At 43.7% G+C, this 24,826-nt stretch overlaps 1 protein-coding gene across 2 annotated transcripts in view; it reads left to right on the top strand.

Moving 5' to 3' along the window:
* The first annotated feature begins 4,969 nt into the window (after positions 1 to 4,969).
* The window catches only part of Pelp1 (proline, glutamate and leucine rich protein 1), a 30,692-nt gene continuing 10,835 nt past the window's right edge, over positions 4,970 to 24,826 (top strand). The window contains exons 1-6 of one of the 2 annotated variants that reach the window (XM_070001619.1): positions 5,192 to 5,244; positions 17,635 to 17,658; positions 17,729 to 17,840; positions 18,092 to 18,197; positions 23,864 to 24,013; positions 24,144 to 24,215. In XM_070001619.1, the coding sequence (XP_069857720.1) occupies positions 23,885 to 24,013; positions 24,144 to 24,215 (201 nt within the window). In that variant the 5' untranslated portion in view covers positions 5,192 to 5,244; positions 17,635 to 17,658; positions 17,729 to 17,840; positions 18,092 to 18,197; positions 23,864 to 23,884. Of the gene's footprint in view, positions 5,245 to 17,634; positions 17,700 to 17,728; positions 17,841 to 18,091; positions 18,198 to 23,863; positions 24,014 to 24,143; positions 24,216 to 24,826 lie in introns of both variants that reach the window. The other variant, XM_070001618.1, reaches the window with a different exon arrangement.

Below are 24,826 nucleotides of genomic sequence, written 5' to 3'. Positions count from 1 at the left end.
AGACACACACAATGGAGTACACACACACACACACACACACACACACACACACACACTATTCAACCATAAAAACCAAAATCATGTCATTTGCCAAAAAAAAGTATGGAACTAGAAATCATCATGTTAAATGAAACAAGCTGGACTTAGGCAGATATGCGTCTCTTCTCTCACATGTGGAATCTAGACAAAAACAAAACATGAAATTAGAAGATAGACTCTTTGGAAAGAGGAAGAGACCAAGACAAGAGTCTGTGGCTGCTGCCGCCTATAATCCTAGCTACTCAGGGGGCTGAGAGGATAATGGCCAACAGGAAGAATATCATTCATAGATAGCTTGGGCAAAAGTTATTGAGACCTCATCTCAATCAATAAAAAGCTAAGTGTGGTAATGTATATTCAGTTAGGTAGAAAACATAAATAGGAAGCTTATAGGTCTAGGCTAGGCAGAGCAAAAAGGAAAACCCTAGCTCAGAAAACAAGAGACTGGAGGCATGGCTCAAGCTGTAGAACACCTGCCTAGCAAATATGAAGTCCAGGGGCTGGGAAGGTGGCTCAGTGGTAGAGCGCTTGCCTTGAATGCCTGAGGCCCTCGGTTCGATTCCCCAGCACCACATAAGCAAAAAGAAAAAAGCCGGAAAGTGGTGCTGTGGCTCAAGTGTTAGAGTGCAAGCCTTGAGCTGAAGAGCTCAGGGACAGTGTCCAGGCAGGCCCAGAGTTCAGGCCCCACAACCCGACCCCCCCCCCCAAAAAAAAAGAAAAAAAAAAGAAAAACAAATATGAAGTCCAGAGTCAAACCCCAGGATAGTCACAAAAGCAAAAAGAAAAGAAAAATTCGAGTGCCAGTGGCTCATGCCTGTAATCCTAGCTACTCAGGAGGCTGAGATCTGCCAGCCCAGGCAGAAACATCCTTGAGACTCTTTTTTTTGGGGGGGGGGGGGTGTCTGGTCGTGGGGCCTGAACACTGTCCCTCAACTCTTCAGCTCAAGGCTAGCGCTCTACCACTTGAGCCACAGCGCCACTTCCAGCTTTTTTTCTTTTTACTTACATGGTGCTGGGGAATGGAACTCAGGGCCTCATGCATGCAAGGCAAGCGCTCTACCACTGAACCACCTTCCCAGCCCCTCCTTGAGACTCTTATCTCCAATAAACCACTGGAAAACCGGAAATGGTGCTGTAGCTCAAGTGGTAGAGCACTCGCTTTGACCTGATGAGCACAAGGAAAGCGCCCAAGCCCAGAGTTCAAGCCCCATGACTGACAAAAAAAAAAAAAAAAAAAAAAGAAAAGAAAAGAAAAAAAGGCCCGGAGGCTTGGCTCAGGTGTTAGAGTACCTGTAGAAGGTCCTGAGTTTAAACCCCACTCCTACCAAAAGAAAAAAAAAATTTGAATAGAAAACTATGATAACAACAACAAAATGATTGGATTTGAATCATAAAAGTATAATAGGACAGTGTTGACTACAGTGTCTATAATAGTAAAAACCTGAAGGAGAGCTAAATATTGAACAATAGAACTATTAAATTATGGCCTACATATTTCATCCTTACTATTCAGCTTAAAGATGCCCGTGAGATATGAATGAAAAAAGCCAAGGTGTTGGGCTGGGACTGTGGCTTAGTGGTAGAGTGCTTGCCTAACATGCATGAAACTCTGGGTTTGATTCCTCAGTACCACATAAACAGAAAAAGCTGGAAGAAGCTGTTAGTATTAATTATCCCCATCTTTGGTCCTCAGCTCCACTCAGACCTGAGCTTCTCCCTACCCTAGAGTTCTCTCCATACAGCTGGCCACTCCCTCTCTCTGCCCAGACCCACCTGCATACTTCCTGCCCCAGACCCTCCTGCCACTTGGATAGGGACAGAAGCCATGTGCTCCCTCTCCTGGGAAATATGGCCCCTCTAATAAGCCTTATAATGATTTTTCTCCTGTGCATGCTTGTCTCTGTGGTCCCCTGGGATGGTCATGAAGGATTACAGTGGCACTGTGGCTCAAGAGGTAGAGTGCTAGCCTTGAGCAAAATAAGTTTAGGGATGGTGCCCAGGCCCAGAGTTCAAGTCCCAGTGAGGCAGGATAGCCTAAGGAAAATGAAGCATGGCAATTGGCTGCCAGGGATTGAAAGACTCAAGCTTAAAGCTTGTCCATCTACTTAATATTAAAGGAACAAAGTTTTTTTTTTTTTTTTTTTTTTTTTTTTTTTAGGGAAAACAAAGAAGGCTAGACTAGGGAAAAATGAGGTACAGCATAAAATGAGCCAATAGCAAATACAGGATATATTCCTTCATATACTTTCATTAAGATTAAGGGAACAGGGCTGGGAAGGTGGCTCAGTGGTAGAGCGCTTGCCTTGCATGCTCGAGGCCCTGGGTTCGATTCCTCAGCACCACATAAGCAAATAGAAAAAAAGCCGGAAGTGGCGCTGTGGCTCAAGTGGTAGAGCACTAGTCTTGAGCTGAAGAGCTGAGGGACAGCACCCAGGCCCAGAGTTCAGGCCCCACGACCGGACCCCAAAAAAAAAAAAAAAAAAGATTAAGGGAACAAAACCATTTAGGGGAAAATGAATAATGTAAGGAAACTGGGGCCTGATGAAAGCAACTCCAAAATATGATATTTAGGCTGATGCCACTGGCTCACGCCTGTAATCTTATCTATTCAGGAGGCTGAGATCTGAGGATCATGGTTCAAAGCCAGCCCAGGCAGGAAAGTCCATGAAACTCTTATCCCCAATAAAAACCACCAGAAAACAGGAAGTGGCGTGTACCTCAAGTTGTAGAGTGCTCACCTTGAGCTGAAGAGCTGAGGGACAGTGCTCAGGCCCAGAGTTCAAGCCCCATGACCGACAAAAAAAAAAAAAAAGAAAGAAAAATAGAAAAAGAAAGAAATATGATATTTAGAAACATAGAGGTGCTGTCTTTGCTTCAAGGAGAGACAACAGGATGTGTGTATTCCTTCCTAAAGGACGCATTCCTCACCCAGGAATCAAGGATAAGGATCTGTTTTATGTCAAGATGCATTCTTATCTGAAAACTCAGAGCAAAGACAAAGCACCTAGCTTTGCATAACTTGTAGCCAACCCTTTTGCTTTTACTGTACAAATACCCCAAGAGCCCAAGGAGCTGTGTGCCTCTCTGGGTGTCTCCTTGTGTGTGTGTCTGTGTCTGTGTCTGTGCATGTCTCTTTCTTTTCTTTTTTCTTTTTTGCCAGTCATGGGGCCTGAACTCTGGGTCTGGGTGCTGTCCCTCAGCTCTTCAGCTCAAGGCTAGCGCTCTACCACTGGAGCCGCAGTGCCACTTCCGTTTTTTTTTTTTGTTTATGTGGTGCTGAGGAATCGAACCCAGGGCCTCATGCTTGCAAGGCATGCACTCTACCGCTGAGCTACCTTCCCAGCCCCTGCATGTCTCTTTCTATCCCTATGAGAGCATCCACACTCTGCTAGAGTGTACCACTGCCCTTCTGTTTGTGTGCTTGTTTGTCTATTGGTCTGCTTGTTTGCTTATTCAATAAAGTTCTGCCAAGTTTTCTTACCATTGTGACTTGTCCAGAAATTCTTATTCTGCAATTGAAGTCAAGGACCCTAAGTGAAGAGTTTCTATATTTAAAGGGGAGCTTCACTAAACCTCACCTCTGTCCAGTGACACCAGGACTGAAGGGGGAAAAAAAAAGCTAAGGTGTATATGTTGGGAAAAATGGAGAACAGAAAAGGAATAGGCTGGACTCAATCAACTGGCAAGGACTGTTTATTGAGGAATAAGGTCTGTGAGGGGCACAGATCTTCCTGTGGGTTTGGAGGTTGTGCAAGGGACTGGATTTTGGGGTGGGCTTATATAGAACTTAACAAGGAAGCAGGGAATTTAATAAAAAAGGGCTATGGTCTCCTCAGGATCAAGGGCAATGTCCTTGGCCCACAGTAGATGCTAGGTGTGGGAGCTGTTGGCTCCTGGGGGCCAAGGTCAGAACGACCTGCCTGTGGACAAGCATGTGAGCACATACCTAGTGCTTTGCTTGACCCTGGGGAATAAAGCCGAATTCAATCCTTCATATTCTATCTTTAGATATATAAAAAGATTAGGCCTAGATGGGAGAGGCAGATCCTTCAGTATACTCTACCCTTGTGAAACAGACTATGTACGCATTTGTAGCTAGAATAACACTAGAAAAGTACATGTTATCTAGAGAAGGGGGATCTTTGCTGGTCTTGGGGTTTGAACTCAGGACCTGGGTGCTGTCTCTGAGCCTCTCTGTGCTCAAGGCTAGCGTTCTAACACTTGAGCCACAGCACCACTTCTGACTTTTTCTGAGTGGCTTATTAGAAATATATTTATTGGAGTTACATTTATTGGGGATCCAACCGCGATCCTCAGATTTCAGCTTCCTGAGTAGCTAGGATTACAGGCGTGAGCCACTGGCACCCGGCTTCATTTTCTAGTTACGTCTCCTTATATTGTTTTTCAGAGGCGAATTATTATTCTCGGAATAATAATAATAATAATACATTCTTGGAAATGTAGTTAATAATGCCTGTGATTTCAGACAGAGGGGTGGTTCTTAGGTATAACCGAGGGCTGCGGGGTGGTGTGGCTCAAGCTGCAGATCACTTGCCTAAGCAAGTATGAGGTCTTAAGTTCAAACCCCAGTACCGCCAAAAGGAAAGAGAAGATGGGCGTTTCTGAGTCCCAATCCGCGCCACTGGTTTAAAGGGAATCTTTCATACTCTGGCGCCTTTTGTCCTGCCCACGTGTTCACGATGTACCTAGGGCCGCCCCGCCCAGCCCCGCCCCCGTCCCGGCTCGCTGTTCCTCCTAAAACCGTCTCTGCGCGAAATCTCCGCCACCGCGGCCGCGCGCTCCCACCCCGCGCATGCTCCCTGGCAGCCGGGAGCCGGAGTCCTCCACCTACCCCCAGCGCAGGGCCGCAGCCCCCTCCTCACCCCTTTTCCCTAAGAGACGTCGGTCGCGGTGTGTTTGCGTCATCGTGCCGCGCCACGACTCGAGCCCGGGAAGATGGCGGCAGCGGTTCTCAGCGGGCCGACTGCGGGCTCCTCCGTGGGGGTTCCCGGCGGGACCGGGGGTCTCTCGGCGATGAGCTCGGGCCCACGTCTACGTTTGCTGCTGTTAGAGAGTGTGTCCGGGTTGCTACAGCCACGACCGGGGCCCCCCGCTCCTCCTGTGCACCCACCCGTCCATTGGGCCCCACATTTTCCTGGGCTCATGTGCTTATTGCGGCTGCATGGGTCGGTGGGCGGGGCTCAGGTAAGTTCGCGGCTGGCCGGCCTACGGCCCCGTTGGGAGTGTGGATGGCACCTGGGCTGCGGGATTTCGCCTCAGTGAAGTCTAGATGGGGGGGTGGGGGATTCGGGGGACGAGAGCTCAGAGCAGAAAAAGGGTCCAACTGCTACCATTCCAGTTGAGACTCCTCTGTCTCCTTTATCCGCCGTTTCTCCAGGGGAAGAACACGGCCCTGTGCCCCGTGGGCTAGACTATTGCTAGTCATTGAGGGAATGGATTCAGTTCCAGGGCGGGTCAATCACCCACTGAATGTTCTTCGAGTAATTGGAATATATATATATACACACACACACATATATATATACACACACACATATATATATATATATATGTATGAGCTCTTACCTAGGGCCTAATAACTACTAGGCATGCTCCAATTTCAGACGTGATGGAGAGGAGTAAAATGTTTTTTTTGCACAAGGTGAAAATAGAATCCTCCTTCGGGGCTCCTAATAGAGAAATTTTAGACATTTTCTGAAGGAAGGAACTGAGTTCAAGATAACATCCTAAGGAGGTGTGAGAATTAGGAAAAGAAATGGGATTCACATAGTGGAGGAAGTGAACTGGTTCAAAGTACACTGTATAGGATTTTCACAGTGAAACCCTCTTGTACTGTTAATGTTTGTTAATAAAATGGATTTGGTAGTTAATTACAGGGAAGCTTAAGTGGGAAGGCACTGTGTTAGGAAGTAACTAAAATAAGGGCTGGAGGAGAGAGGCCTCAATATGTTAGGCTTTGAGTTCAGTTCTCATACCTTAAAAGTAAACAACAAGCCAGGCGCTGGTGGCTCATGCCTGTAAGCCCAAGTTACTCAGGAGGCTGAGATCTGAGGATCGCGGTTCAAAGCCAGCCTGGGCAGGAAAGTCCGTGAGACTCATCTCCAAAAAGCCACTAGAAAACCGGAAGTGGTGCTGTGGCTCAAGCGGTAGAGCACTCTCTTTGATCTGAGGAGCGCCTGGAAAGCGCCCAAGCCCAGAGTTCAAGACCCACGACCAAAAAAAAAAAAGTCAACAATATTGTCCATGGTTCAGTTATGGAAAGGGAGAAATGGGTGGTAATGTAGAACTTGGTAGGTCTTGTTAAAATTACTTTTTTTTTAACCAAGAGCAGGATCTAACATAGCTAGAAACACAATTGTTATTCTAAATACTTTTTTCCTCAGACTTCCCTAAGCAATGTTACCTTTTCATTCAACAGCATTGGATATTTATTATGTTAAGATCTGTTTCTCATTTCTAAGTAGGTAAGACATAGTTCTTTCAGAGAAGTGTAGTTGATGTCAGAAGAGAAGGAAAGAAAGGCAGACAGACAGGCCTGGAGTTTGAGAAGAGAGGCCTATTTGATTCTTCCTTGTAGGCTTAATCACCAACGGGGTTATCTCACTGGTACCACAAACTCCACAGTTCCAAAATGGGACTTTCCCACCACAGTGCACATTTTTTAGCTTGGATTATAGCAGCAATTTTCTAAGTGGTTTTCTTGCCTCCCATCTTGCTCTCTTACTCCATTCTCTGCACAGTAGGTGCTGTGAATTTTTTTATGTAAAATTCTAATTCTGTTTGCTGCCCTTAAACATTCTTCAGTACTTGGGCTTTTTTCTTTCTTTCTTTTTAACTTTCCTTATAGTTTGTGTGCTTACTCCTGTCTTGGAATCCTTCCTAAGCTGCAGTGGAGCCCTTGCCCCTAGTCTTCTCAATTCCCAACTTGTCAGTGCCTTTTAAGAAAACTTTCCTAACAACTGTGATTATCTGCTATTTATTACATTGTTTATTACACTTCATATATAGTAACTGTGATTATCTGCTATTTATTACATTATTACACTTCATATATAGTGTATACACCTCCCTCAAAATTTTTTTTCTAGTGCCCTTACTAGGGCTTGAAATCTCAGGCTTTTTAACTTTTTTACTCAAGGCTAGTACTCTACCACTGAGGCACAGCTCTACTTCCTCAAATTTTTTTTTTTTTAAAGCAAAAATCAGGCCTGAAGGCCCTGCTTGGTAGAGTACCCATCTAGCAAATGAGGCCTTGGGTTCTAGTCCCAGTACTACTAAAAAAAAAAAAAAAATTCTTCTGAGGGCTGGGGAGGTGGCTCAGTGGTAGAGCACTTGCCTTGCATGCTCAAGGCCCTGGGTTCGATTCCTCAGCACCACATAAGAAAAAAGCCGGAAGTGGCGCTGTAGCTCAAGTGGTAGAGTGCTAGCCTTGAGCTGAAGAGCTGAGGGACAGCGCCCAGGCCCAGAGTTCAGGCCCCATGACCGGACCCCCCCAAAAAAAAAAAAAAAGAAAAAAAATTCTTCTGAGCCAGGTGCAAGTGGCTCATGCTTGTAATCCTTAGCTACACAGGAGACTGAGATCTGAGGATCACAGTTCAAAGCCAGCTGGGCAGGAAAGTCTATGAGACTAATCTCCAATAAACTACTCAGAAAAAGCTGAAGTAGCACTGTGGCTCAAGTGGCAGAGTGCTAGCCTTGAGCACAGAGAGACCAGGCACAGTGCCCAGGCTCTGTGTGTGTGTGTGTGTGTGTGTGTGTGTGTGTGTGTGTGTGTGTGTGTGTGTGTGTGTGTGTGTGTGTGTGTGTGTGTGTGTGTGTGTGTGTGTGTGTCTGTGTCTCTCTGTGTGTCTCTGTGTGTCTCTGTGTGTCTGTCTGTGTGTCTCTGTGTGTCTGTCTGTCTGTGTGTCTGTGTGTCTGTGTAATAAATATATATTCATTTTTCCCCCTTTGAGAGGCTTGGCTCAGGTAGTAGAGTGAGGCTGGGAGTGTAGCTTAGTGGTAGAGTGCTTGCCTAGCATGTATGAAGCCCCAGGTTTGATTCCTCAGTACCACATAAACAGAAAAGTCCAGAAGTGATGCGTGGTTCAAGTGGTAGAGTGCTACCTTTGAGCAAAAGAAGCTTAGAGACAGTGCCCAGGTCCTGGGTTAAATCCCCAGGACTGGCCAAAAAAAAAAAAAAAAAGTAGTAGAGTAACTAACTGAATATAAAGCCCTGAGTTCAAGTGCCACGTGTCTGTGTGTGTGTGTGTATAATATATGTATATACATGAATGAAACTTATAGAAAATAACAGAGGTACACTGTTTTGGGCCATTCTACTATATGCTGTTTCTGTCTGTCAAATTTAACAATGAACATCTTTTTTTTGTTTTTGTTTTTGTCTTTTATGGGGCTTGAACTTTGGGCCTGGGCACTGTCCCTGAGCTCTTCAGCTCAATCAAGGCAAACGCTCTACCACTTGAGCCACAGCGCCACTCTGGTTTTCTGGTGATTTATTGGAGATAAGAGCCTGTAGACGTTCCTGCCCGGGTTGGCTTTGAACCACGATCCTCAGATCTCAGCTTCCTGAGTAGCTAGGATTACAGGCATGAGCCACCAGCACCCCGCTAAGTATGTATGTATGTGTGTGTGCGCGTGTGCGTGTGCGTGTGCATGTGCTGGCCCTAGGTCTTGAACTCAAGGCCTGGGCACTGCCCCTGTCCTTTTTTTTGTTCAAGACTAGTGCTCCACCACTTTATTTACAGCTCCATTTCCAGCTTTTTGGTGGTTAATTGGAGAGTCTCATGGACTTTCCTACCTGGATTGTCTTCAAACTGATCCTCAGATCTTAGCCTTCTGAGTAGCTAGATTACAGGTGTGAGTCATGGGCACTTGGCTCACTATGTCTTTAAATCCTCTCCAACTTAACCCTCTCACCACCTTTTATAGTTTGTTTTTGTTTTTGCCAATCCTGGGGTTTGAACTCAGTGTCTGGGTGCTTTCCCTGGGCTTCTTTTTTCTTTTGCTCAAGGCTAGCACTTTACCACTTGAGCCATAGCACCACTTCCAGCTTTTTCTGTGTATATGGTACTGAGGAAACCCAGGGCTTAATGCATGCTAGTCAAGCACTCTACCACTAAACCACATTTCCAGCCCCTCTTCCCCTTTGAACATTTTAAAGGAATTCTAGATATCATGTCTTCCATAACTGTGTGTTCTTTGAAGGATAGAAACAGTATCTTTCTAGTTCTTGTATACCCACAGGTAATACTATCTAGTTCTTTTTTTTGGTGGGGGGGTCTGGTCGTGGGTCCTGGGCGCTGTCCCTCAGCTCTTCAGCTCAAGGCTAGCGCTCTACCACTTGAGCCACAGAGCCACTTCGGGCTTTTTTCTTTTTGCTTATGTGGTCCTGAGGAATCCAACCCAGGGCCTCAGGCATGCAAGGCAAGTACTCTACCACTGAGCCACCTTCCCAGCACTACTACCTAGTTCTTTAGCAAGTAGTTAAATAACAGTATGCTTATAGTATTCTCTTGCTTGAAACTCAACATTGTATGAGGCTGTACATAGTTTCTTCTGCTTACTTCATCCTCTAGGACTTCTGCTTCTCTTGACTGCTCCAGCCACCCATGAGATACTTCTAGAGCATGTTGAGGCCATTGCTTGTTAATACCTCTTTCTTTATTGGGAAATTCATTGGAAAGTAAAATGTTTATTTAAGTCAAAATGCCTTCAGTTCAGAGAGATCTAACCTAATCACTGTCTTAAAAGAATGTAGTCCCAGTCATTTTCACTTTATCCTATTTTGTTTCTTTCCTATCATTTATCTCTAAAAGAAATTAACGTGTTACCTCTCATGTTCTATCTTTGCTACTTGCATAGTTTTAAGTTCTGTGGTTCATTATGATCACTTACTTGGCCTCTCTCTTGCCCATCAATGCCTTGTCTATATTGTCTGTCTCTATTCTAGGTCTGCTTGTAACTGTAGAAAAACATGTACTCTTTTTTTTTTTTTTTTGGGGGGGGGGTCTGGTCGTGGGGCCTGAACTCTGGGCCTGGGCGCTGTCCCTCAGCTCTTCAGCTCAAGGCTAGCGCTCTACCACTTGAGCCACTTCCGGCTTTTTTCTTTTTGCTTATGTGATGCTGAGGAATCGAACCCAGGGCCTCATGCATACAAGGCAAGCACTCTACCACTGAGCCACCTTCGAAGCCCTAAAAGTAATTTTTTTATCGAGATTAAGTGATTACATAAATTTCACATTTCACAGTATTGTGGGATAGTGATACTTAAAGTTACAAACACATTTTAACCTTCACAAGGCAAATTGTCATCATGGTCTATAAAATTTGTGAATTCTATAAACTTTGACAATACAACTATTTCTCCAAATGAGGTGATATGTATGTTTCTTTCCTTTTGCTTAGTGTAAGCTGTTCCCTCTTTCCCTCTCATTCCCTCCCTCCCATTGCTGCCCTTGAGTTGCTTAGTTCATTTTCATGGACTTCTGGTGCAGCTGATAGGCCCTTCTGTTGTATTTTTTCCCATTTCCCTCTGATTCTGTGTCTTCCTCCTAGCTTCCCTCAGATGTGCACATGTATATACCATATATGAGGTCAAAAACATGGAGTCATGTAGAAATGATACGACAAATTAAGTAGAGGTCCTTTCTTTCATGAATCCTGTTTACTTTGTCATATCTCCTTGCATTTTGAATTTAACATCTACACATCAGGGAGACATGGTGCTGTTGTAGATAGATTTTATCTGTCTGTCTGTCTGTCTGCCTGTCTGCCTGTCTGTCTGCCTGCCTGCCTGCCTGCCTGCCTGCCTGCCTGCCTGCCTGCCTGCCTGCCTGCCTGCCTGCCTGCCTGCCTGCCTGCCTGCCTGCCTGCCTAATCTACCTACCTACCTAATCGATATCTGTGTATCTGCTGGTTCTGGAACTTGAACTCAAGGCCTAGTCACTGTCTCTGAGCTCATTTACTCAAGGCTACCACTCTACCACTTGAGCCACACTCTACTTGTAGCACCCCTCCCCCCACTCCTTGCTCTCCCCCCCACCCCCCCACCTCCTTGTGGTTCATGGGGCTTGAGCTCAGGACCTGGGCACTACCCTGAGCTCTTTTGCTCAAGGCTAGTGCTGTATATTTTGAGCCACAGGGGACTTTCCTGCCTTGACTGGCTTTGAACCATGGTCTTCAAATCTCAGCCTCCTGAGTAGCTAGGGTTACAACCAGCATCTGGCTTACCCCAGCCCTTTGGTGGTTAATTGGAGATAAGAGTTTCAGGTACTTCTTACCTGGTCTGGATTTTGAACTGTTATCTTCAGATATTAGCCTCCTGAGTAGCTAGGATTACAGACATGAGCCACTGGTGCATGATTTTTTTTTTATGATTTTAAAGAAATCCAACATCAGTTTTACAGGTATATTTCCACTTTCCTAGACAACTGTTTTGTACCTTCTATTCAGATTTTTGATAACTCTCACTTTTGGCTGATGATCTTACTCCCATTCCATGGAGGAAATAGAAATAGATGGAAATTGCCGTATTTACCAGCTTACCTTCATTTGTGCCTCTATCCTTTCTTTACCTTCCTTCCTGTTACTAGTTATGAACTGTCCATGCTCTTATTCTGTGAGCTGCCTATGCTTCTGGCATAGCTGGGGTGACAGGAACCACTGTGCCTTCTGTTTTATTGTTTGAGATGGGGTCTTGTGAGCTTTTTCGAACAGGCCAGCCTCAGACTGATTTTTGTGATCTTTGCCTCCTGAGTAATTTAGGATTATAGGCATGAGCCACCAAGCCTGGCTTTTTTTTTTTTTTTTGGGTCCGGTCGTGGGGCCTGAACTCTGGGCCTGGGTGCTGTCTCTCAGCTCTTCAGCTCAAGGCTAGCACGCTACCACTTGAGCCATAGCACCACTTCTGGCTTTTTTTTTTTCTGCTTATGTGGTGCTGAGGAATCGAACCCAGGGCCTCATGCATGCAAGGCAAGCGCTCTACCACTGAGCCACCTTCTCAGCCCCTCTTCCTTTTTTTTTTTTTTTATTACTATGTTTTTGAGATAGTTTCACTATGTAAGTCTAGGCTGGCTTTGGACTTGTGATTATTCTGCTTCAGCCTCCCAAATGCTGTAATTATGTAATTTCTGGTATATGCTACCCCACTTGACTTAAAAAAGAAATAGTCCTAGGGACTGAACTCAGGTTTTCTGTCACATGCCTGGCAAGTACTCTGCCACTGAGCTATACCTTCATTCTTTGATATTTAAAAGAATATAGGATAGTTATTTTGTAGGACATCCCTGTGTTTTGTTTTCTGCTCTTTCCTCATGATTAAATTCAGATACACACACACATAATTTTTTTTTTTTTTTTTTGCCAGTCCTGGGGCTTGAACTTAGGGCCTGGGTACTGCCTGAGTTTTTTCCAGGCTAGCAATCTACCACTTGAGCCACAGTACCACTTCCAGCTTTTTCTGTTTTATGTGGTACTGAGGAATCAAACCCAGGGCTTCCTGCATGCTAGACAAACACTTTACCACTAAGCCACATTTCCGGCCCCTTATATATTTTTTATCAGCAATCTGCAAAGAAGATGTATCTTTTTGGTGTAGCACATCAGGAGATGGATATTATCCCCAGCTTGGTGATAGTAACTTTCATCACTCGGTTAATGTGATACTTTTCTGGGATTTTCTATTATAAATGTACATTTTCCACAATAGGTATTTTGATGATGTAAAAAATGTCCACTCTTCACCTACTTGTTCTAATATCCATCCTGTAATAGGTATTTTGATGATGTAAAAAATGTCCACTCTTCACCTACTTGTTCTAATATCCATCCTGTGAATGGAGTATTATTATGATTATTTAATTCAACTCATTCTGCTTAGGCTTTCACCTAGACACTTTACCAAAGCAACCATTTCTGTATAATATGGTAACTTTTTTTTTTTTTTTTTTTTGGATCGTGGGGCTTGCACTCTGGGCCTGGGTGCTGTTCCTTAGCTCTTCAGCTCAAGGCTAGCGCTCTGCCACTTGAGCCAGTGTCACTTCCAGTTTTCTGGTGGTTTATTGGAGATCAGAGTCTCATGGACTTTGCTGCCAGTGCTGCCTTTGAACCATGATCCTCAGATCTCAGCTTCCTGAGAAGCTAGGATTACAGGTGTGAGCCACCAGCACCTGGCCTTTAAGTAGTCTTTTAAGAGCACACTTCCCCTACTCTTTCTTCTCCTTTTCTCTGCTTTTCCTGTGGTACCTAGCACCACCTAACATCCTATTTGCAGAGTAAGTGTTCTTTATTTGAAATGCCTCAGACAGTTGTTATGAATTTGAACTTTTAGATTTTGGAATATTTGCAAATGAGATGTCTTGAGAATAGTTCAAGACTAAACATGAACTTCATTTTTTTTTATTGTAAAGATACTATACAGAGGGTTACAGTTACATGAGTGAGGTAATGAGTACACTTCCTCTTGAACATTGTTACCCCCTCCATTGTTTTCCCCCTACTATCCCCTCCCTCCCTCCCTTCCCCGAGGTTCTTTTTTTTTTTTTGATAGTGATTAAGTGATTACTTAATTTCTGGAAATTCACAGTATTGTGGAATAATGATGCTCATTTAAAGTCACAAGTTCATTCTAACTTTCCTGGAGCAAATTGTCTATCACAGTCTGTAATATATAACGGTGCTCACATGTTATATACCATATATGTGATCAGCAGCATGGGGATATTTGGTAGTGGTTCAACCAGATGAGTGGGAGTTCTTTGTTTCTTAAGTCCTGTTAGTTTTGTCATATCACCTAACATTTTGGATTTATCATCCACTTATCAGGGAGACCATGTACTGTTTGTCTCTTCGTTCTTGGCTTACCTCGCTCAACATGATTCCTTCTAGCTCCATCCATTTCCCTGCAAATGCCATTATTTTGTCATTTCTAATGGCTGCATAATATTCCATTGTGTATAGATACCACAATTTTTGGATCCATTCATCTGTGGTGGGGCATCTAGGTTGTTTCCATATCCTAGCTATTGCGTGAACTTCATTTTTGTTTCTTCATATATACCATATACTTACCGCCTAAAGGAAGTTTTCTATACTGCTTCTCAGTTCTATGCTCAAAACAAGTTTGAATACACTAAACTCTTACTACTTTGGGTGTGAAGAAACAGAAGCAGTTGTGGGACTAGCAAGTGGCTCCTCTAAGGATAAGAAGGTGGATTTTTCAGATAGTCCTCCAGTCCTTAACTTTTTTTTTTTGAAGTCTCACTTCATTTTTTTTTTATTGTGAACATACTGTACAGAGGGGTTACAATTACATGGGCAAGATAATGAGTACATTTCTTATCAAGCATTGTAGCCTCCTCCTTTGTTTCCCCTTCCTGTCCTCCCCCTGTTCCCCCCCCATCCTTCCCCCCCTTCATTTTTATCAAACACAATTTCTTACTTTGTTATGTGTGCATACTGCTGTCTAGTTCCTTCTCTAGTAGTCCCTTTACACACCTTCTCCGTGTCCTTTATGGTCACTTCTACAATGTTGTCTATCCTTGTCTCTTCTATCATGCCTTTCTTTTTTCTTTCTGATATTTTAGACAATATCTTTATATCACAGAACAGACAAGAAGGAACAACCCATAGTGAGCAATGCATATAGGTCTTGGCCTCCTGTGAGACGTTGAGGAGGATCTCCTGTACCTGCATTTTATTATCCTTTGTGAACAGGCTTGTATGTGTTTAGGAATTCTGGGCTTTCAGTAAGGATACATGACCACTAGGGGGAGCTAAGAGGATCTTTTTTTTTCTGGGAGATGCTGAACAATTTGTTAGGCACCTATATATATCTTTTTTTTTCAATTTTTTTATTGTGATTAAGTGGTTACATAATTTCCTAAATTTCACAGTATTGTGGGATAGTGATGTTTAGTTAAAGTCACAAACACATTCTAACTTTCACGGGGCAAATTGTTTATCATGGTCTATAACATTTATGAGTTCTATGAGCTTTGCAATACAGTTATTTCTTCCAGATTGGGTGATATGTACATTTGTTTTGCATAGCATCAGCTGTTCCCTCTTTCTCACTTGTTCCCTCCCTCCCTCCCTCCCATCGCTGCCATTGAGTTGCTTAGTTCATTTTTTTTTTTTTTTTGTGGTCATTGGGCTTGAACTCTGGGCCTGAGTGCTGTCTCTCAGCTCTTCAGCTCAAGGTGAGCGCTCTACCACTTGAGCTACAGTGCCACTTCCGGTTTTTCTGAGTGTTTATTGGAGATACTAGTTTCATGGACTTTCCTGCCCGGGCTGGCTTTGAACCTCGATCCTCAGATCTCAGCTTCCTGAGTAGCTAGGATTACAGGCGTGAGCCATTAGCACTCAGTGCTTAGTTCATTTTGATTAATGTCCAGTGCAGCTGATCGGTCCCGCTGTTGTATGTTTTTCCCTGATTCCTTCTAGTTCTGTGTTGTCCTCCTGGTTTCCCTCCGGTGTGCACATACATACCATATATGTGATCAGCAGCATGGGGTTATTTAGTAGTGATTTGACCAGATGAGTGGAAGTTCTTTGTTTCTTTTTTTTTTTTTGTCGGTCGTGGGGCTTGAACTCTGGGCCTGGGCGCTGTCCCTCAGCTCTTCAGCTCAAAGTGAGCGCTCTACCACTTGAGCTACAGTGCCACTTCCGGTTTTCTGGAGGTTTATTGCAGATAGGAGTCTCACAGTCTCTCCTACCCGGGCTGGCTTTGAACCGCGATCCTCAGATCTCAGTCTCCTGAGTAGCTAGGATTACAGGCGTGAGCCACCAGCGCCCGGCAAGTTCTTTGTTTCTTAAGTCTTGTTAATTTTGTCATATCACCTTACATTTTGGATTTAACATCCACTTATCAGGGAGACCATGTGCCGTTTGTCTCTTTGCTCTTGGCTTACCTTGCTCAACATGATTGATTTCTTCTAGCTCCATCCATTTCCCTGCAGATGCCATTATTTTGTCCTTTTTAATGGCTGCATAATATTCCATTGTGTATAGATACCACAATTTTGGATCCATTCATCTGTGGTGGGACATCTGGGTTGTTTCCGTATCCTGGCTATTGTGAACAGTAGGGTTTTCCATTTGTGTCATGTCACCTCAAAACATTTTGGATTTTGAAGTATTTTGGATATTCTATATTTCATTAATTTTTGTTTCCTCTAACTAAAAAATAAGCTACCAGAAACCTAAAATAATATCTCATCTGAAGTAGATGTTAAATAAATGAATGTTTCCATCTATGAGTAGGGACCTTATTATTATTATTATTACTATTATTATTTTTTAGTCACCTGTGCTTTTTCCTTCACCTGACCAAATGAGTAATGTTGTAATGTATGTTTAGGAAGAATGAGTACACATACCCTGAATCTCAGAGATTCAGGTCCCTTGAGAGGAGTCTGGCCCTTCAGGAGGTGGTGAAGGATAATTAAAGAAACACAATGCAGCCAGGTGCCAGTGGCTCACACCTAGTTACTTAGGAGGCTGACATCTGAGGATTACGGTTCAAAGCCAGCCTGGGCAGGACAGTCCGTGAGACTCTTTTTTGTTGTTTGTTTGTTTGTTTTTTTTTGGTCATGGGGCTTGAACTCTGGGCCTGGGCGCTGTCCCTCAGCTCTTCAGCTCAAGGTGAGCGCTCTACCACTTGAGCTACAGCGCCACTTCCCGTGAGATTATCTCCAATAAACCACTAGAAAACTGGAAAACTGGAAGTGGTGCTATGACTCAAGCTGTAGAGCGCTTGCCTTGAGCTGAAGAACACAGGGACAGCGCCCAAGCCCAGAGTTCAAGCCCCATAACCGACCAAAAAAAAAAAAAACAACACAATGTGAGGAAAGGGATGGATTGGAAGGAAGACTGACTAGGTCTGTTGGTGCTCTTAGCAGCTCTAAGAACAGGAGGAAGAGGTGATGTTTGGGATTGAAGAAGATTAGCAGATCAGAGTCAACATACCCAGCACCATGAAAGAAGTCTATGTACATGTCTATCTGTGGATATGTCTGTGCTAGGTGTTCTCCAGGGAGGTCCAGGTCAAGCAGATCGATTATTGAAGTGAGGGGGGGCGGCGGGGAGCTGGGAGGGTATTGGGGGGCGGAATATTAGTTCTAGTTTGGATAGGGTATGGGGGCAAGGGTCAGACAAGAGAACTTTAGGAAGCCGGGTGCTGGTGGCTCACGCCTGTAATCCTAGCTACTCAGGAGGCTGAGATCTGAGGATTGCGGTTCAAAGCCAGCCCGGGCAGGAAAGACCGTGAGACTCCTATCTCCAATAAACCACCAGAAAACCGGAAGTGGTGCTGTGGCTCAAGTGGTAGAGCGCTCGCCTTGAGCTGAAGAGCTGAGGGACAGCGCCTAGGCCCAGAGTTCAAGCCCCATGACTGACCAAAAAAAAAAAAAAACTTTAGGAAAGGTTACTATGATACAGGCTATTGCCTCTAAAGGGATGGTCTTTTAGTTTCGAGAAGATGTAACTATGGAAGAGTTGGGACAGAGAAAGGATTGGAGATTGTCCTTCATCTTTGATGACCTTGCCTGACTCACTCCATTGTTTTCTTTTCTCCAGAACCTTTCAGCTCTTGGGACATTGGTGAGTCTCAGTAATGCACATCTTGGTTCTATGAGAACTCGGTAAGTTTTTAACCCTGTTTTTTCTTCAGGGGGATGTTCCCTTAGGAAGTGGGCTGCCTGTACATCTGTCGTTCCATTGTCACCCTCGTGGATTCAAGAGATTTCTCCATTCCCAAGAGGATGGGGAGTTTCATTCTTTTTGTGAGTTCACTTGAGTTGAACCCACTCTTCCCAGCTTCCAAGTTTCCTATTTCCCACCTGAGACTGTCTCTGCTTCCTTCTTTCCTGGTTGTCCACACCTCACCTGACACTCCAAGTCAGGAGGTAGAAACCGTAGTTAGTTTTGAGATGAGGTTTTGTTATATAGCCCAGTGAGAATGAAATAGCAGTCAGTAGGTTGCTCCAAAGTCTCACCTCCTCTCATTTGTTATCACTCTCTTCTTGCTTCTAAGGTTTGAGGGCCTGTGTCTGCTGTCCCTGCTGGTAGGGGAGAGCCCCACAGAGTTTTTCCAGCAGCACTGTGTGTCTTGGCTTCGGTGCATTCAGCATGTATTGCAGGTAAGGGGTCAAACACCTTCCTTCTCCTAACCATGCAATCCTCCATGCTGGGTCTGGTATTTTTTTTGTAGTTTGGACAGTTTTTAATCTGGGAACAGAACGATTTAGAAACAATTTCTGATAATGAGGTAAACTTCAACAGAGGCATTCTTTTAAATTTTTTATTTTTTATTTTTATTTTATTTTTTGTCTGTTATGGGGCTTGAACTCTGGGCCTGGGCACTGTTCCTCAGCTCTTCAGCTCAAGGCTGGTGCTCTACCATTTGAGCTACAGTGCCACTTCCGGTTTTCTGGTGGTTTATTGGAGATAAGAGTCTCATGGACTTTCCTACCTGGGCTTGGCTTTGAAACGTGACCCTCAGATCTCGGCCTCCTGAGTAGCTAGGATTATAGGCATGATCTACCGGCGCCCGGCTAAACTTTTTAATTTTTTAACTTTAATTTTTTATTTTTTTGCCAGTTCTGGGACTTGAATTCACAGCCTTGCCACTGTCCCTGAGCTGCTTTTGCTCAAGGCTAGCACTCTACCACTTGAGCCACAGTACTACTTCTTGCCTTTTCTGTTTATGTGGTGCTGAGGAATCGAACCCAGGGCTTCATGCATGCAATCACTCTACCACTAAGCCACATTCCCAGCCCACTTTTTAATATTTTTGTTTCAACTTATTTTAACTGGTCTGACCTTTCACATACTAAATTGATAGTTTTATTTATTCATTAGCTTTGCTAAGGCATGACATTTCTTTTTTTTTTTTTTTAACATTTTATTATTTAATAGTTGTACAGGGAGGTCACAATTCCATCAATGGGGTTATGAGTACAGTGCATCTGGATCAATGGCACTCCTTCCATTGTTCTCACCTATTTTTCCCCTCTCCTATCCCTACCCTCAAGTTACATACTTCAAATTTTACATAATGTGCATTGAAAACAGTGCATTTTAAAAATCTGTTTTGTAAATCAGAACACCTACAAGTTTTGCTTCCCCTTCCCCTCACCATTACTCAAGCTTCAGACTACCCTGTTTGTATAAATACTCCTAAACCTTACCCATGGGCAGGTAGATTTCTTTCTTTTTTTAAAAAATTTAAGTAGTTGTGTAAGGAAGTTCTCATTCTAGGGGCTGGGAAGGTGGCTCAGTGGTAGAGCACTTGCCTTGCATGCTCAAGGCCCTGGGTTCGATTCCTCAGCACAAACATAAGAAAAAAAAGCCGGAAGTGGCGTTGTGGCTCAGTGGTAGAGCGCTAGCCTTGAGCTGAAGAGCTGAGGGACAGCGCCCAGGCCCAGAGTTCAGGCCCCACGACCGGACCCCCCAAAAAAAAAGTTCCCATTCTACAAAACAGTATATGAGTACAAAGTGTCTGACAACATTGTCACCTATCTCTCCTAAACCATCCCTTCTCTCTTTTTTCTTTAATTGAGATTAGGTGATTACATAAATTTCACGTATTTCACAGTATTGTGGAATAGTGATGCTTAGTTAAAGTCACAAACACATTTTTTTTTTTTTTGGTGGGTTGTGGGGCTTGAACTCTGGGCCTGGGCGCTGTCCTTCAGCTCTTCAGCTCAAGGCAAGTGCTCTACCACTTGAGCTACAGCTCCACTTCCGGTTTTCTGGTGGTTTATTGGAGATAGAAGTCTCATGGTCTCTCCTGCCCGGGCTGGCTTTGAACCGCGATCCTCAGATCTCAGCCTCCTGAGTAGCTAGGATTACAGGCATGAGCCGCCAGCGCCCAGCATTCACAAACACATTTTAACCTTCACAAGGCAAATTGTCATTGTGGTCTGTACAGTTTGTGAATTCTGAGCTTTGACAGTACAAGTTATTTTTTCCACATCAGGTGATGTTTACATTTCTTTCTTTTTGCTGAGTGTTGGCTGTTCCCACTTATTCTGTTCCTCCTTCTGGCTTCCCTCTGTTGTGTGCATATATCTACCATATATGATTAAGAACATGGAGTCATTTAGCAATAATATGACAAACTGGGTGGCTGTCCTTTGTTTTTTTTTTTTTTTGATCCGGTCGTGGGGCCTGAACTCTGGGCCTGGGTGCTGTCCCTCAGCTCTTCAGCTCAAGGCTAGTGCTCTACCACTTGAGCCACAGCGCCACTTCCGGGTTTTTTCTTTTTGCTTATGTGGTGCTGAGGAATTTAACCCAGGGCCTCATGCATGCAAGGCAAGTGCTCTACCACTGAGCCACCTTCTTATCCCCTGTCCTTTGTTTCTTGAGTCCTGTTACTTTGCCATATCTTCTTGGATTTTGACTTTAGCCTCCACATATCAGGGAGACCATGTCATTTGTCTCTGTTCTTACTTACTTCGTTCAAAATAATCTGCTCTAGTTCCATCCATTTCCCTACAAATGCCATTATTTTGTCCTTTCTAATGGCTGCATAATATTCCATTGTATATAGGTACCACAATTTTTGGAAGGAATGACATTTCTAAAGTCCCTTTTTCTGGGCGTTGTATGTGTTTTGGGGGCAGGCAGTGGTAAGAGAGAGATACATAGGCTGCTTTGTGGTGCTCAGAATCTAGCACAGGGGTTGGGACATTACAGAAAGTAAATTTTTTGTTTTGTTTTTGTTTTTTGTTGGTCATGGGTCGCTGTGGGTCTTGAACTCTGAGCCTGGGCACTGTGCCTGAGTTCTACAACTTGAGCCAAAGCTCCACTTCCAGTTTTCTGGTGGTTAATTGGGGATAAGAGTCTCACAGACGTTCCTACTAGGGCTGGCTTTGAACCGTGATTCTCAGATCTCAGCCTCCTGAGTAGCTAGGATTACAGGTGTGAGCCACAGACGCCCAGCCAGAAAGTAAATGTTTTTTTTTTTTTCTTTTTGGTCCGGTTGTGGGGCCTGAACTCTGGGCCTGGGCGCTGTCCCTCAGCTCTTCAGTTCAAGGCTAGCGCTCTACCACTTGAGCCACAGAGCCACCTACGGCTTTTTTCTTTTTGCTTATGTGGTGCTGAGGAATCGAACCCAGGGCCTCATGCATGCAAGGCAAGCGCTCTACCACTGAGCCACCTTCCCAGCCCAGATAGGAGATCTTTTAAAGATTTTTGGATATAATGACAAGGGAAAGAAATTAGGTAATTAAGGGATTTGTTAGGGTAGTATTATGTGAACTCCTGATGAATTCTAAGATGGGAGTGTGTTGGGAATGTATAAATGTCATTGAGAAGAATGGGATAGGAGAGAGCTTGCTGAAGAATGAGCAGAAGGATAGGAGTAGTATATAAGTCATGGTGGAGGGATTGTCTCTGGATAGAAGGTGTACTTGATTTAGGGAAGGAGAAAGGAAGAAGGTAGCTGAAGATTTTCAGGTTTGGGAGTGCAACACTAAGGCATTTCCTATCTTTGGACTTCAGTTTTTCCTGTTAAGTTGTAGGCAAGATGTTATAGATCTGACAGTAGGGAAGTTGGGACTTAGAAGTTCAAGGGGCATAGCATTAGCTACCTGTCTTTTTTTTGTTTGTTTGTTTGTTTTGGTGCTAGTACTAGAACTTGAACTCAGGATCTCAAGTTCTTGCTCAGTTTTTCTGCTCATGTCTGGCAGGCACTCTATCACTTGAACCACACTTCTACTTCCTGTTTTTTTTTTTTTTTTTTTGTCCGTCATGGGGGCTTGAACTCTGGGCCTGGGTGTTGTCCCTGAGCTCTTGCTCAATGCTAATGCTTTACCACTTTGAGCCCTAGCTCCACTTCCAGTTTTCTGGTGGTTAATTGGAGATAATAGTCTTTCATGGCTTTTCCTACCTGGGCTGGTTTTGAACCTTGAAAATCTCAGCTTCCTGAACGCTAGGATTGTAGGCATGAGCCACCAGTGTCTGGCCTTCCTATTCTTTTTTTTTTTTTTTTTTTAACCTACTCTTTTTTTATGTGTATGAGTGTTCAGGTCCTAGGCCTTATTGAAGTCCTGGGTGCTGTCCCTAAATCTTTTGCTCAAAGTTAGCATTCTACCACTTCTGTTTGTTTTTTTTTTGTTTTGTTTTGTTTTGTTTTGGTCGGTTGTGGGGCCTGAACTCTGGGCCTAGGCAGTTGCCCTCAGCTCTTCAGCTCAAGGCTAGCATTCTACCACTTGAGCCACAGTGCCACTTCTGGCATTTTCTGCTTATGTGGTGCTGAGGAATTGAACCCAGGGCCTCATGCATGCAAGACAAGCACTTCACCACTGAGCCACCTTCCTAGCCCTTACTTCTGTTTTTTTTTTGTAGTTAATTGGAATCTCTTGGACTTTTCATGCCTAGGCTGGCTTGAACCATGATCTTCAGCTTCCGGCCTCCTGGGTAGCTAGGATTGTAGGTGGGAGCCACTACCACCAACTACGTCTTGCTTTTTGCTTGATAAGAGTCTCACAGACTTTTTGCCCTGACTGGCTTTGAACCATGATTTTCAGATTTTAGTCTCTGAGTATTCTTTTTAAATTAAAAAAGTAAATTTTGTTTATATTTTTGAGACAGTCTCCTTATGTTGTCCAGGCTGAACCTAAACTTCTGGGATCAAATTAGCCTCCTACCTCAGCCTCATGAATAGTTGGAACTATAAAGGGTAACCAACACACCTGGTTATTTCTTATGGTAATCTCATTCGTTTTGTTGATACATGGCTTTATCTGAAGTAGGAGTTTGGTGCCAAATGTTTTTCCTAAAGTAGATATTAACTTTCTAAGTCTTTCTTTTTTGTACTTTTTTATTGTAAACATACTGTATAGAGAGGTTACAGTTACATGAGCAAGGTAATGAGTACATTTCCTATCGATCATTGTTGCCTCCTCCTTTGTTTTTCCCCTACCATCCCTTCTCACCTCCACATATCTATCCCCCCCCCCCCCCCCCCCGCCAAGACTTTCCAAGTCTTAAATCCACATTATTTTTTTTCTCCATGAAGTCTAGCACAGGTATGAACCCAGCTTAGAAATTTGGGACAGTTTTGTTGTACTTGAGACTTATTTTTGAATCTGAAAAGTGTTCTCCATTTTTACCAGGAAACAATAGTATGGGAGAAAAAAAAAACGAAAGTCTTAAGATCTTCCAGTTAGTCAGATCTTTCAATTTGTGACTTGGTTACCTTTTTTTTCAAACAAATTCTTAGGATCCCAGATAACCTTTTATTTAAAAGTTATTTTTATGTCAGGTGTCAGTGGCTCACACCTGGAATCCTAGCTACTCAGGTGGCTGAGATCTGAGGATTGCAGTCCAAAGCCAACTTGGGCAGAAAAGTCTCCCTGAGACCACTCAAAAACTGGAAGTGGCTCAAAGTGGAAGAGTGCTAGTCTTGAGCACAAAAGCTCAGGGACAGTGCCCAGGACCTGAGTTCAAGCCCCACCACTGACTAAAAAATATTGTTCTTATTTTTTGTGGTGCTGGTTCTTAAACCTAATACATGCTAGGCCAGCACTATACTATTGGACTACATCCCTATTTCCCCATATATCCTTGTTACTAAAATGTAGACATGTGTCCTTTCTATAGACAGTGCTGATGGTTTTGGGTCTTACATAATTTGTTTTGCCTTTTTTTCTCTAAAGATAGTAGATTGAGTAGTATATTGACATCAGCTGTGGTATTTCTCAAATGCACTTGTTATACTTTCTCTGCCTGTTATATTTCCTCTGCCTCTTGGTAACATTGATGATGTGGTTGACAGCATGGGCATTGTTGCTTTTAGTCCCAGGACTCACCACCCACCATGGAGTTGGCTGTGGCTGTCCTGAGGGACCTGTTGCGATATGCAGCCCAGCTTCCGACGCTGTTCCGGGACATCTCCACCAACCATCTCCCCGGCCTTCTTACTTCTCTGCTTGGCCTCAGACCAGAGGTGAGAAAGTGATTGGGAAATAACATTGAAGAATGGGAAAGCAAAGGGATCAAGAGGAGATGTGAGGTGAGTTGGAGGAATATGGGACCATTGGTATTTTTGGCTTCTTGACTTTATGTTTTTCCCACAGTGTGAACATGCAGCTTTGGAGGGAATGAAGGCTTGTATGACCTATTTTCCTCGGGCTTGTGGTTCTCTCAAAGTAAGTACTTATGGCTCAGTTAATGAAAATTGTTACAGTTTACAGGGGAGTTTAATGTGGTTTAATACCAAATCAGGAAAGTGAGGCCTTTTTTTGAGTTTGTCCAGAATAGCCCAGTTGGTCATGAACTTGTGATCTTCCTGCTTCCTGAATGTTAAGATTACAGATGAGCACCACCATTCTTTGCTACAGTGAAGTGCAAGGGTACTAATATTTAGTGGCTACCTAGTATGTGTCAGGCCTCTTGCTCAGGGTAGAGGATGTCTTGTTTTATTTTACAATTGTAATTATTCTTTGGAATTAGTGTCCCTGTATTTTAGAGGAAGTAGAGGTATGCTCACTTGGTAGTGCCAGCATTGAGCAAAAAAGTCAACCAAGTGCAAGGTCCTGAGTTCAATCCTGGTTGAATGCATATACATCCTCAAACAAAAACAACAATCTCAAAACATAAAACATTGTATGTATTACTGTCTGGTTCAGGCATCAGCTGGGGGTCTTCGGGGAAGACCACTGTAATTGGTTATGTAGAATATATGAGAAGTCCCCAAGAAGTTGATGTTTCTTAGTGAGCATTGGGTAATGTCCTTGCTGATTCTATTGTTACCATGTAA

The sequence above is a fragment of the Dipodomys merriami genome, unplaced genomic scaffold (genome assembly GCF_024711535.1).
Source record: "Dipodomys merriami isolate MVZ:Mamm:240054 unplaced genomic scaffold, mDipMer1.0.p SCAF_59, whole genome shotgun sequence".
Lineage (NCBI taxonomy): Eukaryota > Metazoa > Chordata > Mammalia > Rodentia > Heteromyidae > Dipodomys > Dipodomys merriami.
The sequence above is the reverse complement of the archived record's forward strand: the minus strand, read 5'-3'. Positions and strand labels throughout refer to the sequence as shown.